At 40.8% G+C, this 12,237-nt stretch overlaps 1 protein-coding gene across 1 annotated transcript; it reads right to left on the reverse strand.

Moving 5' to 3' along the window:
- Nucleotides 1-402: 402 nt before the first annotated feature.
- Nucleotides 403-6,256, reverse strand: LOC118788323 (lysM and putative peptidoglycan-binding domain-containing protein 2-like). The gene is made up of 3 exons (XM_036544282.1): nt 5,855-6,256; nt 4,363-4,724; nt 403-1,046 (listed from the first exon to the last, which is right to left on the reverse strand). Exons 1-3 carry the CDS (start codon nt 6,098-6,100, stop codon nt 998-1,000), a joined length of 657 nt encoding a protein of 218 aa, XP_036400175.1. The 5' UTR covers nt 6,101-6,256; the 3' UTR covers nt 403-997.
- Nucleotides 6,257-12,237: the final 5,981 nt, after the last annotated feature.

A 12,237-nucleotide genomic window follows, 5' to 3' on the forward strand; every position in this document is an offset into this window, starting at 1 on the left:
ATGTACATAATTAACAAACATGGCGATGCACGAATGGTGCCAACATTATGACCGTCCAATTACAAGGATGGTGACATCAATTACTGGCAAAGGTGCAGGCTCTCGCCCCCGTGGAGAGGAGGTGGAGGTGGTCATAGAAGGGGGGTTTCTTTTGTTCAGTAAAAATTAGGCTCTGTGGAAACTAGCATGCATGGATGCATTGAAACAAAAGGACAGCAATTTACAGAGCAGATCTGACCACATAAGATTACATTCATAAATGCAGCTCCATTGTTGGGGTAGTAATAAAAACAAATTCCAGGATTTGAGTAGATAGTTACTTTTATTTTTGCACAAATCCAGTGACCAGAGAAGCACATTAAAACAATCCAAACCACTCTTTGAATTGCACTCACCACACAAACAACACATTCACACCTCAAAATAGAAGCATCCCTTACATAAAACCGCTTTGAATAGGTGAACTAAAACATAAAATCAAGCAGTCCGTACACCCACAGCTTCGAGTGAATCTCCTTCAGAGTAAAATGTGAGGATTACAGATTTATATATGCAGGACTGCTATACTTTTTGGGAAAGGACTGTACATACTGTATATGTGTTCACAACAATTCTATAAGTGCATATAGGTTTTCTCACACGGAGTTCTGCATTTTCCAGAGATATCAGAATATGGGCATCTGTGAGAACAGCAGTTTGAGAGGCAGGTAATGAGAATTCGAAAGCCATGAGTGCTAGGTGTCCCACACACCTTCTCCCACAAGACAAAAGGACACTGTAACAAACTTGAGTAACGATAAAAAAAAATAAAGGCAAATAATGACTTTGTACAAATGCAATGAGAAAATCCCCTTTCTTGCTTTGGTGAAGCATTAAAAGGACTTTGAAAAAAAGTTCAAAAAGAAAACTTAAAAGAAACACATGGTGTTGGTTACAGTATGTAACTGTCACTGCTCAAGGAAGTGCCTCTCTGTGAAACCCAGTCCACATTTCTTTGTCATATTTCCTGGTAAGATGACCCTGGGTGTGAGTCTTCTTCAGCATCCCTGGAAATACAAAAAAAATTAATAGAAATTCAGAATAAATGTAGGCCTAAATTTCCTTAAACAATACTGCTTTAAGAATTAATACATCCTCATCCAAAATGTCTGCTTGACAAATACTCTTTCTGCAGAACAGAAATGAGGCAGGGGTCCATGACTGTACTGTACTGTCCATGACCATCGGTGCTGCAGAGCCCAGTCTAACCCATTCAGCACTGCAGAGCCCAGTCTAACCCTGTCTTTTCTTACACATCTCACAGATGAGCTTTTTCCCCGCCAGACGGCTGTCGGTCATGTGACATTATTTCCGATGAGCTCCCACCTCACCTGCTGTCCTACACGCCCTGAGCAGCCAGTGCACAGAAACACACTCCGAAGGACACCTGGCAGCCGAAAAGTGTGTTTACTGCGCAGGGCTCCAGGCCAAGTGCTGCACACTTTACTGCTTGCACGCGGAGCGCAAGGCAAACATTTACATTACTGCTTGGCTTTGTTTAGTGGCCGAGTTGTAAATCCCTCAACCCAAACAAACTAAATTCCGTTTCTTCTCTTGGTTTCTCCGTACTGCAAAGCGCTGATCTCACGAGGCAGGGTGGAAAAGCACGATTTCAGTAATCATTCCAGCCCACCCCCACACACACATGCACACCCCTTCTCTCTTTACAGACCTCACTCCCTCAGACCTTGGCTGGTTTATAAATAGCCTGCTGATCAGGTCACGCAGAGCGCTGGGACATCCTCCACAATGGCCTAGAAGCACACGAGCCTCCTCCTGGCCCGACCAATCCCAGCCGAGCACCTACATTACTGCTCGCTTCCCTTCATCATTTATTAATAAGGATCCTGCTCAAGTGCTACAGAAGCCAGCGCATTAATTAGAGCAGGCTGATTATTCTGATATTACAGAGTGGGACTGCTGACAAGTTACAATTGCAGGTTATGGGATACTCTCACGCCGCAGAGCAATTTAGTTTTCAACCCTCCACTGGCTCCTCCTCATCATAATCATCTCTAAGTATTAGCTGACTGGATTGTACATTTACCTTTATTTCTTTGGCTGAGAGCAGCAGCTGATAAAACCGCTTAAACTACTGTGCACGTCTTGCACGGTGTACTGCAATTTGCTCAATTCAAAACAATACGCTTTGTGTTTATGTCTGGGAACGTTCATCATAGGAAAAATCACATCCTTCGATACTCAGAATTGCAATTCTGCCTCACGTGATCAATCAAGACCCAGTGCGGTCAAAATCAGCTTCACTGTTCAATATCGGCTTCCTTGGAGAGGTACAGACAGTGCTTTCGCTTTAATTTAGAGTGGTGTAATCTGCGTATTAAAGTGGTGAACAATCCTTTGTGTGCAACAAATACGCCAAAATAAAAAAATCAACGACATGTCTGCCCACCCCTCATTAACGTCCACAAAGATTACATTGATGACAGAATATCATGCATGGGCACTGTCAGACTGGAATTATCTATATTTATACTAATTAATTTTTTATCTTTTTTTCTAAACTGCCCTTATTGAGCAATCTGCATGCTCTTCATACTGCTTGGTCACATTAGAACAGTTTGTAGCTAATACAGCAGGGAACAGTAAGTTAGGTAATACAACAGTGCGCAATTACAGCCGTCCTTGTAGCTTTTTTTGCTAATCATGCAGTATCTTGGAAAAAAACAGTAATTCACAGTATATTATCAAAGATTAAAGCAATACCATTTTCCTGACACAATACATGTCACTAATGCTGTTTAGTTTTGAGGAACATGGGAGTTCAGGATTGAATTCTGCAGCTATGAATTTTTTGGACGGGCTTATAGGAGAATCTCAAATTTAACTCGCCACCAAACACGAAGAGTGTGAAATTCGGCACATCCTGCTACAGAATTCATTTGCCAATCCTGTTCTGTAGTAGAAGGCTAGAATTTTACTGGCTCTGATTCAGTCTGGTTTCATATTAGCCACAACATCCTCTGAGCGCAAATGGAGGGCCGTTCAAATTGATGCATTTATAAATGTTTAAGCATGTCCGTAGAACAGCCATCTTGAGCTGCCAGATCTTGTCAGCTTGGACGGGAACACAGGAGTGACTCACTGTTCACAGGCGACTGTTCTGCAGCAGAGCTCAAAGGACGGTGCGAGACTGCTAACAGCATGTGATGTCGCCCTCTAGTGCCAGGGCAGGTGCACAGCCGGCTCCATTAGCTGGGCATCTGAGCCTTTAGCTTTGCAAAAGCTCTGCACCTCTTGCTGTGCTGTTCAGATGGCAAGAGCTGCAGTTCACACCCTGCAGCAGACCTACATCCGTCACCCCAGCAGCACACTGCAGGCATGCCATTTGGAGGCTCCACAAAATCTCATTTTGCAGCAATAAAACACTGCGAGAAATCTTCAGGCCCCCTTTAATCTGACAGTAGGCACTTACACTGTGCATTCCAAACAGCAATAGAGAAATCTGCTGGCTGGGCCCTTCATTTCATCATAACAAAAATACCTCCTGCCTCTCAACAGCACAGTCCAATCGCAGATCCAGCAATCATTCTGTGAGCTGCACGAACAGGGTTTACACCAAAAATCAATAATAAGAGAAAGGATTACTTGGCCCATTTGTTTGACCCTCACATCTCTACCTTTGTTCTTCGAAAGGATGACAAATGGAACTTCAGACTACACACCGAGCGAAAGCTAAGAGAGACAGATTGCTTTTACACATGCGCTGTCTCTCAGCTCCATCTGCAGCCTCTACTTTCAGGTCCTGACAGTTGTACTGATTTAGCTTTTTTCCGTTTCTGATTTCAGTGAGGTTCTAGCCTCACTGCAGAAAGGAGAACTAGTCAAAAAAAAAAAAGCAAAGAGGCTGACACATTCAGGCTCATTCATCACCTTCACAGCCGCAGCACTGCTGACTTTGTGACAATTGGCTAACCGTTTCCACCAAAAAAATGTGTGCTGATGCACAAGCCAGATGCCTCCCGGTCTCCTAACTGGGGGACAAATGGCATGCTGTTCTGCTTCTGCTAATGATTTATTCAGTCACCTTACTGTGCAGCAGCCTTGCAGTGGATGAAGAAAGAACCTGGGCTCACCTCCCTGTCAGATTAGGTCATGATCAGGACTTTCCAAACAGGGAATTTATCAAACCACCCACATTCAAAATCCCCCTAAACAAAAGGAACTTTCTGAAAAGGTCAATTAGGAAAATACAGTTTTAACAAAGAACATGGACAACACTTCCTTAGCATCTGATAAGAACTCATTATACTGCAATTACACTAATGCACATGCTTTGCTTTTTATACATCAGTTAGACCTTACCTGACATCATCCTCTTTCAATTTTCTAGCTGCTTGCTTTGACATTTTGATCTGCAAGTCTAGTCTGTGCAAGTAGTCCTTGGCCGACAGCTCCTCTGGCTGGGAAGGGCGGCTGTCGGGCTCCTGAGGGCCCGGGGAGGGTGAAGGGGATGGCGACGAGTCGACATCGGCGTCCGGAGTCACGCCGGGCCCTTCCTGCTGCATGCCGCCATCACCGGCCTCACTCTCTGGAGATTCTAAAGCGTTGAGTCCATTAAAGAGCTCGGATTTCTCAGAGAGCACCGGAATGTTCAGAGTGTTCCGCAAGAATATACAATCCGCGGAGTTCCCGAAAAGCTTGTTTGCCCTCTTTATTTGTTCCATCTACATTTGGCAAAACAGAGAGGAAAAATGACAGGAAACAAGACAATGAAATCCACAGCCACTCCGGGTAAAACTGGGTCAGAGCTGATATTTCAAAAAAGCAACTCTGACATACAAATTCCAAATTATGTCATGAATCATCTAGCTGTAACTCTTCAAACAGTTACTTTCCATGGCATTAATGCAAACAAATACATAGGTCAATTTTACAAAATGTCCAATAATAAAATTAATACAAAACACACTACGCCTAATAAATCAGAAAACAACACATACCAATTTCATAATGATAAACCAGGGCCCACACAATACTCCCAATAGTGTCTTCCCACAGATTAACTTTGTGGTCATTATGTGTAATTATGTTATGATTTCATGTTCATGTCAGATGACAGGTCTATAGCAAGTTTCTGTGCATGACAGACTAAATGCAAACGCACTGTGGAATGCTCACAGGATGTCCAACTCTAACTTTGTGGAGCACTTTGGATTGCACCCATAAACATAACCGTTAATAATATATAAATTACATTATGATTGGTCTTGTTACTGATGTAAATGATCATAAATGAATGAGCCATGTTGTAAACAAATGAATGTATTCTCATTATTCTTAACGAGGGCAATAAAATCCATGTTGTACATACGCTGAGACTTTTCAGTCCTTTGAGAGTGGTCCTTGGGACCACAAAAAGAGGGATCAATTACTTCCTGGTTATAAACCTGTCCAGGTGGAAGCAGTCCTTCGGCTGGCCCTCGTGCTTTCATCGCAAATAACAATGAAAGTTTATTCTAAGGGTTGCATGTTCCTAGCACCAACGTGTATAATACGTCATGTTTTTCATTATGTAAGCAGCTAGCTATAACGCTTCCGACGACGTTGGGCATGTCGTTCGCTTCTAGTTACAACTGTTGGTTAAGGTGAAACGGGTATCTTGCTAGCTAGCGCCGCTACCTGGTTAGCTTGCAAGCTAACGGGTGGATGCACGCCTTAGGGCGAACAATTTCTGATGAAAATACAAAACTGTACAAAGGATTCTACCTTTTCATTACGCGTAACGTGTGGCTTTACGTTTAAATAAAAAGCTTATCAGTCATCCTTACACCCCCGCAGTTGATCCTGTCCTTACCGTAACGCCGTATTTCAGTGCTAGCCCTTGCAGCGTATCACTGTCTGTAACCCGATGCACGATGTACTTTTCTCCCAAAGGTGCCGTGACGCTTGCAGTGCTTCCATACGACCGGGTCTTTATTCGGGCCAAGCTCTGTGACAGTTCACTATCAGACTCGGTACCGGACTGCGATCGGGGAAAAACGGGTTGTCCAAACCGGCCGCCTCCATCCCGCAGTGGTAGGACTGGGGAGAACTCCGCCATCTTCTTTTCAATAAATAATGAGGTTGCTCTGTTATGATACGCCAGCTGAGTCGCCTCTCTGTAGAGGTGCGCCTCAATTCAAACTGTTGAGAGGACTTCTGTTATCTGTGGGTCGATGTGCACCTCAGCAGGTGAATACTGCGTGTTTGCAAAATTGCCCCCACGTTTCATTGACTAGCCTAGTTTCTTGGTGTCAAAGCATTTGTACAGACTCCAGCAATCTGAAAGGCTAGCTGACGCTGACTTGCCTCCTTCTACCATACACACATTATATATATATATTTGTATATATATATATTTTTTTTTCCAATAATAAATTATAAACCATAGTAATATACCATAGTAACCATAAAATCATAAAACAATAAAGATAAACCATAGTATGTTTACTTAGATGGCATTTTTTGAACCAAATGTCACACATAAGAGTCCCGAATAAGTTTAATAGTAGTAATTAACCCATAGTAATTAGGCAGAAATCTCAGGCAAGAGCTGCTGCTGTGGTGAAATATGCAATCAGTAACAAAAGGTGTCAACTCTTCTGCGTGGTCCTTTTCCACAACACAGTGAAGGATCTTCTCTGCCACATGAAAACTATAATCATGAAAAAGTGGACATTTTTTCAGACAAGAGCAGAATATAAATATTCCATGCAGAAAAAAGGTGTCTCCCTGATTGGACCGATGAGATGAGGGTGATTTCCTGTCACCTGGCCTCCATTTTGGAAAGTCATGCAGCTGTGATACGTGCCACTATGGGAACAGCAGGAAAATAAGAATCAGGTGACATGGCTCAGCTTCACATGGCTCTGGTAATATAATATGGCCAGACAAGGCCGTTGTCACCTGTAGAAAAATGCTTTTCCAAAATAAATACTTCGTCACATTTTTTTTTTTTTTTGTTTGTGATCATCACTTTTGTATCATGAGTTAGCTTAACTGTGCTTTAGAAAGCATGTAAATTATTCTGTGGCAATTTGTTTTCAAAATCCTTCCTCTGACTGAATCTATTCTTGCAGCTTTTGAGCCATTCATGCAAAACATAGTACATTTATTCTGCTCCACACACAGCTTCCTATGTTTGCTCTATTAATAAACATAAGTCAAATTTCAGAAATTTGTAACAAAACCTGGCACCATTTTGATGATTGTGTCTACTTTTATAGAGCTCAACATTTGTGTATTTTTGCTATCTAGTGGTAAAATGAAGGTGCTGTCATTAATTTGCAGAAAGTGTCTTGTTCATTGAATGAATAAGAGACAGTAGCCTGCTTAGCGTATTATTTCTCAATTGCAAGACACATATCAGTGATAGCTAGCAAGCTTAAGTAATGATGCAAAACACTGACTTAAATGCATAAAAACAAATTTGTCAAAATAATCATTTCAATATAGCTTACTACTGTATCCAACAAGGTCACCAAGTCAACTTTTGTCATATTTTCCACCTTTGCATGCACAAAAGGAATCTTAATTAATTGTGTGAGTGACTGAACTCCATGGAAAGCCTGTCTTTGTCTGATATCCTGAAAAATTGTCTGTGAACCAGTGTGGGTCCATTTTTACATTATTGAGTTTATCCATAGTTTATCCATAGTACCCATAGTTGAAAATCTGTTTTTACAAGTAACATACTGTATATGGACCCATTAAATAATGAAGTAATGATGATAAATATGTCTGATCATGTGTTCCATATATCATACACATACAAGGTGTGGAATTAACCTAATGTTCATATAAACTGTTAATACAATATTCATGTGTTTAACACATCAGCATCATATTTTTAAAAATTTGTCTGTTGTCTTTCCACTTTTTATTAATCATTACAAATTGTGAAATACCGTATATATACAGGGGCACCGGTAGGAATTTTGGGCCCCCTGAAAGGTTAATGCACTGGGACCCTTTATATATGTAACAACAATATATGGTAGAATCTTTGAGGGCCCCTGCCTGTTTGAGGCCCTTGGAATCGTCCCAACCTCACCCCCCCTTATGGCACCCTGTATACGTACATTAGGAATAAATGTTACTAAGTGCATGCAATTCCTGCCTGCTTAAAATCCTATCAGATAAGTACATTGATGACCAGGTCATGTGCTTTGAAAACCATAATGCATTATTCATAAAACTAAAGCGAAAACACTATAAAAGTTTACTTTCAAAGAAAACACTGCCTGAGTAAGCCAATTAAGAAGATAATGCAAAAATAAGATATTTACTCAAAAACGAATTACTTGTCTAACGACCTCGCTCTATGCAGATAAAATGAGCCCATGCCGGTTCCGGACAAGTACGTCAGGGCTGACTCAGTCCGTCAAGTCATTCGGTTTTCCATGGCAACCACCGCTTCAGAGGAGGGTAACGCCACTCTACCGGGTAAACAACATGCTAATTTCACATGCAATACATCAAACGGGCACCTAGATGCTATTGAAGAGGCCGCTCTTTTGTTGGGCAGGGTTTTGCGTAAGTTGCAAAAGCGGAATGGAAAACTGAAGTGTCTGAGCGCCTATTAATGAATGATTCCCATTAGTGTCCTACGTCACGGAAATAATTACAAAGAGAATTAAAAGTTAAGTAAGTTTAAAAACTACCCCTGCAGTACACTTTACAACTTGCAGTTGAATTTGCGCCTTTTAAATTACAGTACATTCACATTTGCACAATGTTTTTTTCCATAAGACTATATGTTTCACTGGCTATTATCAACAGTATCGTCAATTTTATAAACATATAAATTATGATTGTGATATGAAGTGGTGACTTATAGCAAGGCCTTCAGCCTGGATAGAGAATTGCTTCTTTACTAATCACACCCTACCTGATGATCTTGTAATTAGGATTGTGCTATAGTATAGTATTGTGTTGAAATTACTGATAACCTAACAGCTGAAATATGTATTCTAGTATTTCTACCTGTTTAATGAAAAAGGCATTCAGCCACACAAAATAAAATGTGCAGCTTTTTGTGTTGAATTGCTTGGTCATAGTCAAGTATCATTGAATCCTTTTCTGGTGCTTGTGTTTGCACTGTATTGTACTGAGTTGTGGTTATTAGGATGACTTCCAATAATACTTTATTTAAATGGCACTGAAGCTGGATTAGTTCCAGGCCAGTCAGCTGGCAAAGTCTAGCACATGGTAGTCATCAATATTGGCGCAGTATTCAGCAGACCACTGATCTGTCATACACATGGGCAATTATCTGTCCCAGAGCTGTCATTTCAAAACTGACAGGAAGGGCCGTGTGGAATGTCAGTCTCCAACAGCTCTCCCGTTAGCAGCCATCACTGTGAGTTGCAGCCCATGATCTGCCTGGCACACTGCAGAACGGAGTTACACATGAACTGAAGGGGTAACAGTCCTCCCTGGAGCTGGAGCACTGAGCGCTCACTCTCATACTACACACCTGAACGTCCCGTCACTGTGACCCTAGGTATGATTCAGGAAATATTTCACTACTTTAACTATCACATGCTGTTGTCAGAGGAGCTGTTTTTTAATGGAATTTTGGAGGGCTGCAGTCTGCTGTGGATCTCTGCATTGAAACACCAAGCAAACACAGCCACAATGCAACCTACACTGTACTCTGATGCATACTGATGTAGAATAATACAGAAGTATTTCTGGCAGTCAATCAAATTTCTTTTTGCCGCCAAGTGATTCTAGAAATCCTTCTGCTTAAGGCCATTAGTTCTGGGAACATTTAACAATGCAGATTACAGCTTGAATTTTTTGAAGTTGAAATAAGATGACCCCTTTGCAAGCGAAAGCACTGGAAGGCATTAGCCAAGCCATTGATTTATGCATCATGCAAACGCCAAACAAACAGCTCCATGATTGGAGCCAGTGAGCTCAATATGTTGTTAAGTATACATTTCACATGTAAAATGCCTAAAGCAATGGGAAAAAAAACACCCAAAGTCTATATTAAATATGGGGTCACAAAGTGGCTTTCATTACAGTTACAGCTCATATTTCATTCTGCTGTTTTAATTCATCTCACAGCAGTGAAATATGTCTGGAGACAAACAGGATAGGTTTAATAAGACATAACATCAACAGGGGATTAGGAGTTTGTTGAAGCCCAAACACATTTGTGACATTTGCGCTGGGATAAGGCACAGAGTCGCCTGAAAGAATCAGTGCTAATTAGATTCCAATCCATTCAAAACACAGGAAGACATTACCGGGGTAGATACTTTCCCCATCTGCCAAAGTAGAGGGGCGAGTATGTTCTGCCTTACCCAGGAGAAAAGTCTCCATCATGTGTGTGGGAAGCTGTTGGCAGATCCCACAAGATGAGCCTCTGCTGCAGATGTACCTGATGATGTCATAAATGGAAACAGTAGAAGGAAGCAGAGGCTACAGGGATTGTCTGTGGCCCAGTTTCAGTCAAATCACAATACTGTATGTCTGAATTCGACCCAGATACAGTCCAGCCTCAGTGTGTTTTGTCTTTAGCTGTGACCCAGATTCATTTGAGTCATACTGCACTCCACTGTGTTCTTAACGTTATGAATTAGTGAATTAGTAGAAGTAAAACGTGCCTTTCTTCATTTCTTACACAATGTCTTGATTTTGGCTTGTCACTGAAATAAAAGAAATTGTATGAAGGACAAAGCATGTTGTACTTGATTTTTCATTATGATGATATAGTTTTTTTTTTTTTCGTTTATTTACTTATTCAACAATATAAGGTTTTCTATTGTTAAATCAACAAAAAAGTTGTTCAAGAAACAACTTTAAAAAAAAAACATTTTAAATATATTACCATGAGATAACATCTGGACTTGTGTGTCACTGGTAGTGAAATATTGAATGAGTCCTGCGGACAAAGTAATTAAAACTGCCCAAGAACAACATTGCTCATGCACACAAACACATACACACACACATACAGAGAGAGAGAGAGAGAGAGAGACAGATAGCACAAAGACTGATACACAAAGCCGTAATGAAATTGTGAGGAGGGAAAATAATTAGGGTAAAAATCCGCAGGTGCAGCTGCTGTTATTGGTACACCAAAGTGTATTGCCATGGCAAAATCACGTCTGCACAAAAACAAATATTCAGTTTCAGACAAACAGCGAAATGGGAATGAATGAATTCATGAGTCAGGTTCTTTTTTCCATTCCTTTTTAGTTCAATGAGAACAAATGCTTCCTTGGATGGTCATCGGGTTACAGACATTTATGATACTTTTTCATGGGAAAAACAATCAATATAGCTACATAAATATTGAGAAACAGGGTCCTATAATAAAAAATACAAGTTAACCTTTTATCTTGTCATACACAAGTGACACAGAGAAGAATAGGTAATACTCTTTTTTGGAACATAAAGAGAAAAATGTTTCCTCTTTTAAATTTTACTTTCATTTCATTTCATGTGACCTCGCCTTTATCCAGTAGCAGTGGAACTTTTGTAGTTAAGCTTGTGATTCATTTGTTTGGTAACCAGGCAAACTTTAAGGATCTCTCTTGAAGGACTACTAACTGAGGCGTATTGCTGTGAACGAGCATGTTGAGTTCATTCCAAGATATGTTAATAAACTTGATGAAAAAATGTACTACGCAAGATTAAGGGTAAGGGTGACCAATAGAAGATGAGATTGTGGATAAGGGTAGCGGGTGTGTCACCAGCTGAAGAAAAGGGACACAAACAGAGAAAGGTGTTAAAAAAGACACCCAATGAGGCATATGATGTTAACCTTCTCCTGTGCTTGAATGACAGAAATATATTACCCACTGTGAGGCTGTAATTAATTACTGTCATGGTCTGCTAATAAGGTTGGAGGTCCAATGCAAAATAATATACCTATAAAATACCTATAAAATTAATTTCAGTGGGACCTACATTTTAAATAACGCTTATTTTCTTTTCCCCTGTATTGGACAGAAGGGCTAACAGAGGGCTAATTGATTAATATCAGAGACATAGAGCTATTATGGGTAGTAACATTTATTGCAGATGCTGTGACACATGGCACAGTGACTGACCCTGGGTGGTGCAGATGAATTGACTTTATTAATGACACTCGTCTGCCAGGGGATAACCTTGGCGAGGACAGGCTGTCAGAACTGATTCAGAGCCAGCTAATTCCGCATCATGTGGATAAGGCCCAAA

This window comes from Megalops cyprinoides, chromosome 13, assembly GCF_013368585.1.
Source record: "Megalops cyprinoides isolate fMegCyp1 chromosome 13, fMegCyp1.pri, whole genome shotgun sequence".
In the NCBI taxonomy this organism is placed as follows: Eukaryota; Metazoa; Chordata; class Actinopteri; order Elopiformes; family Megalopidae; genus Megalops; species Megalops cyprinoides.

Coding starts and splice junctions, on each gene's coding strand:
- LOC118788323 (XM_036544282.1), bottom strand. CDS start 6,100: ATGGCGGAGTTCTCCCCAGTCCTACCACTGCGGGATGGAGGCGGCCGG. Junction 4,725..5,854: donor CACTGAAATACGGCGTTACG/GTAAGGACAGGA, acceptor TGCCAAATGTAG/ATGGAACAAATAAAGAGGGC. Junction 1,047..4,362: donor TTGAAAGAGGATGATGTCAG/GTAAGGTCTAAC, acceptor TTGTATTTCCAG/GGATGCTGAAGAAGACTCAC.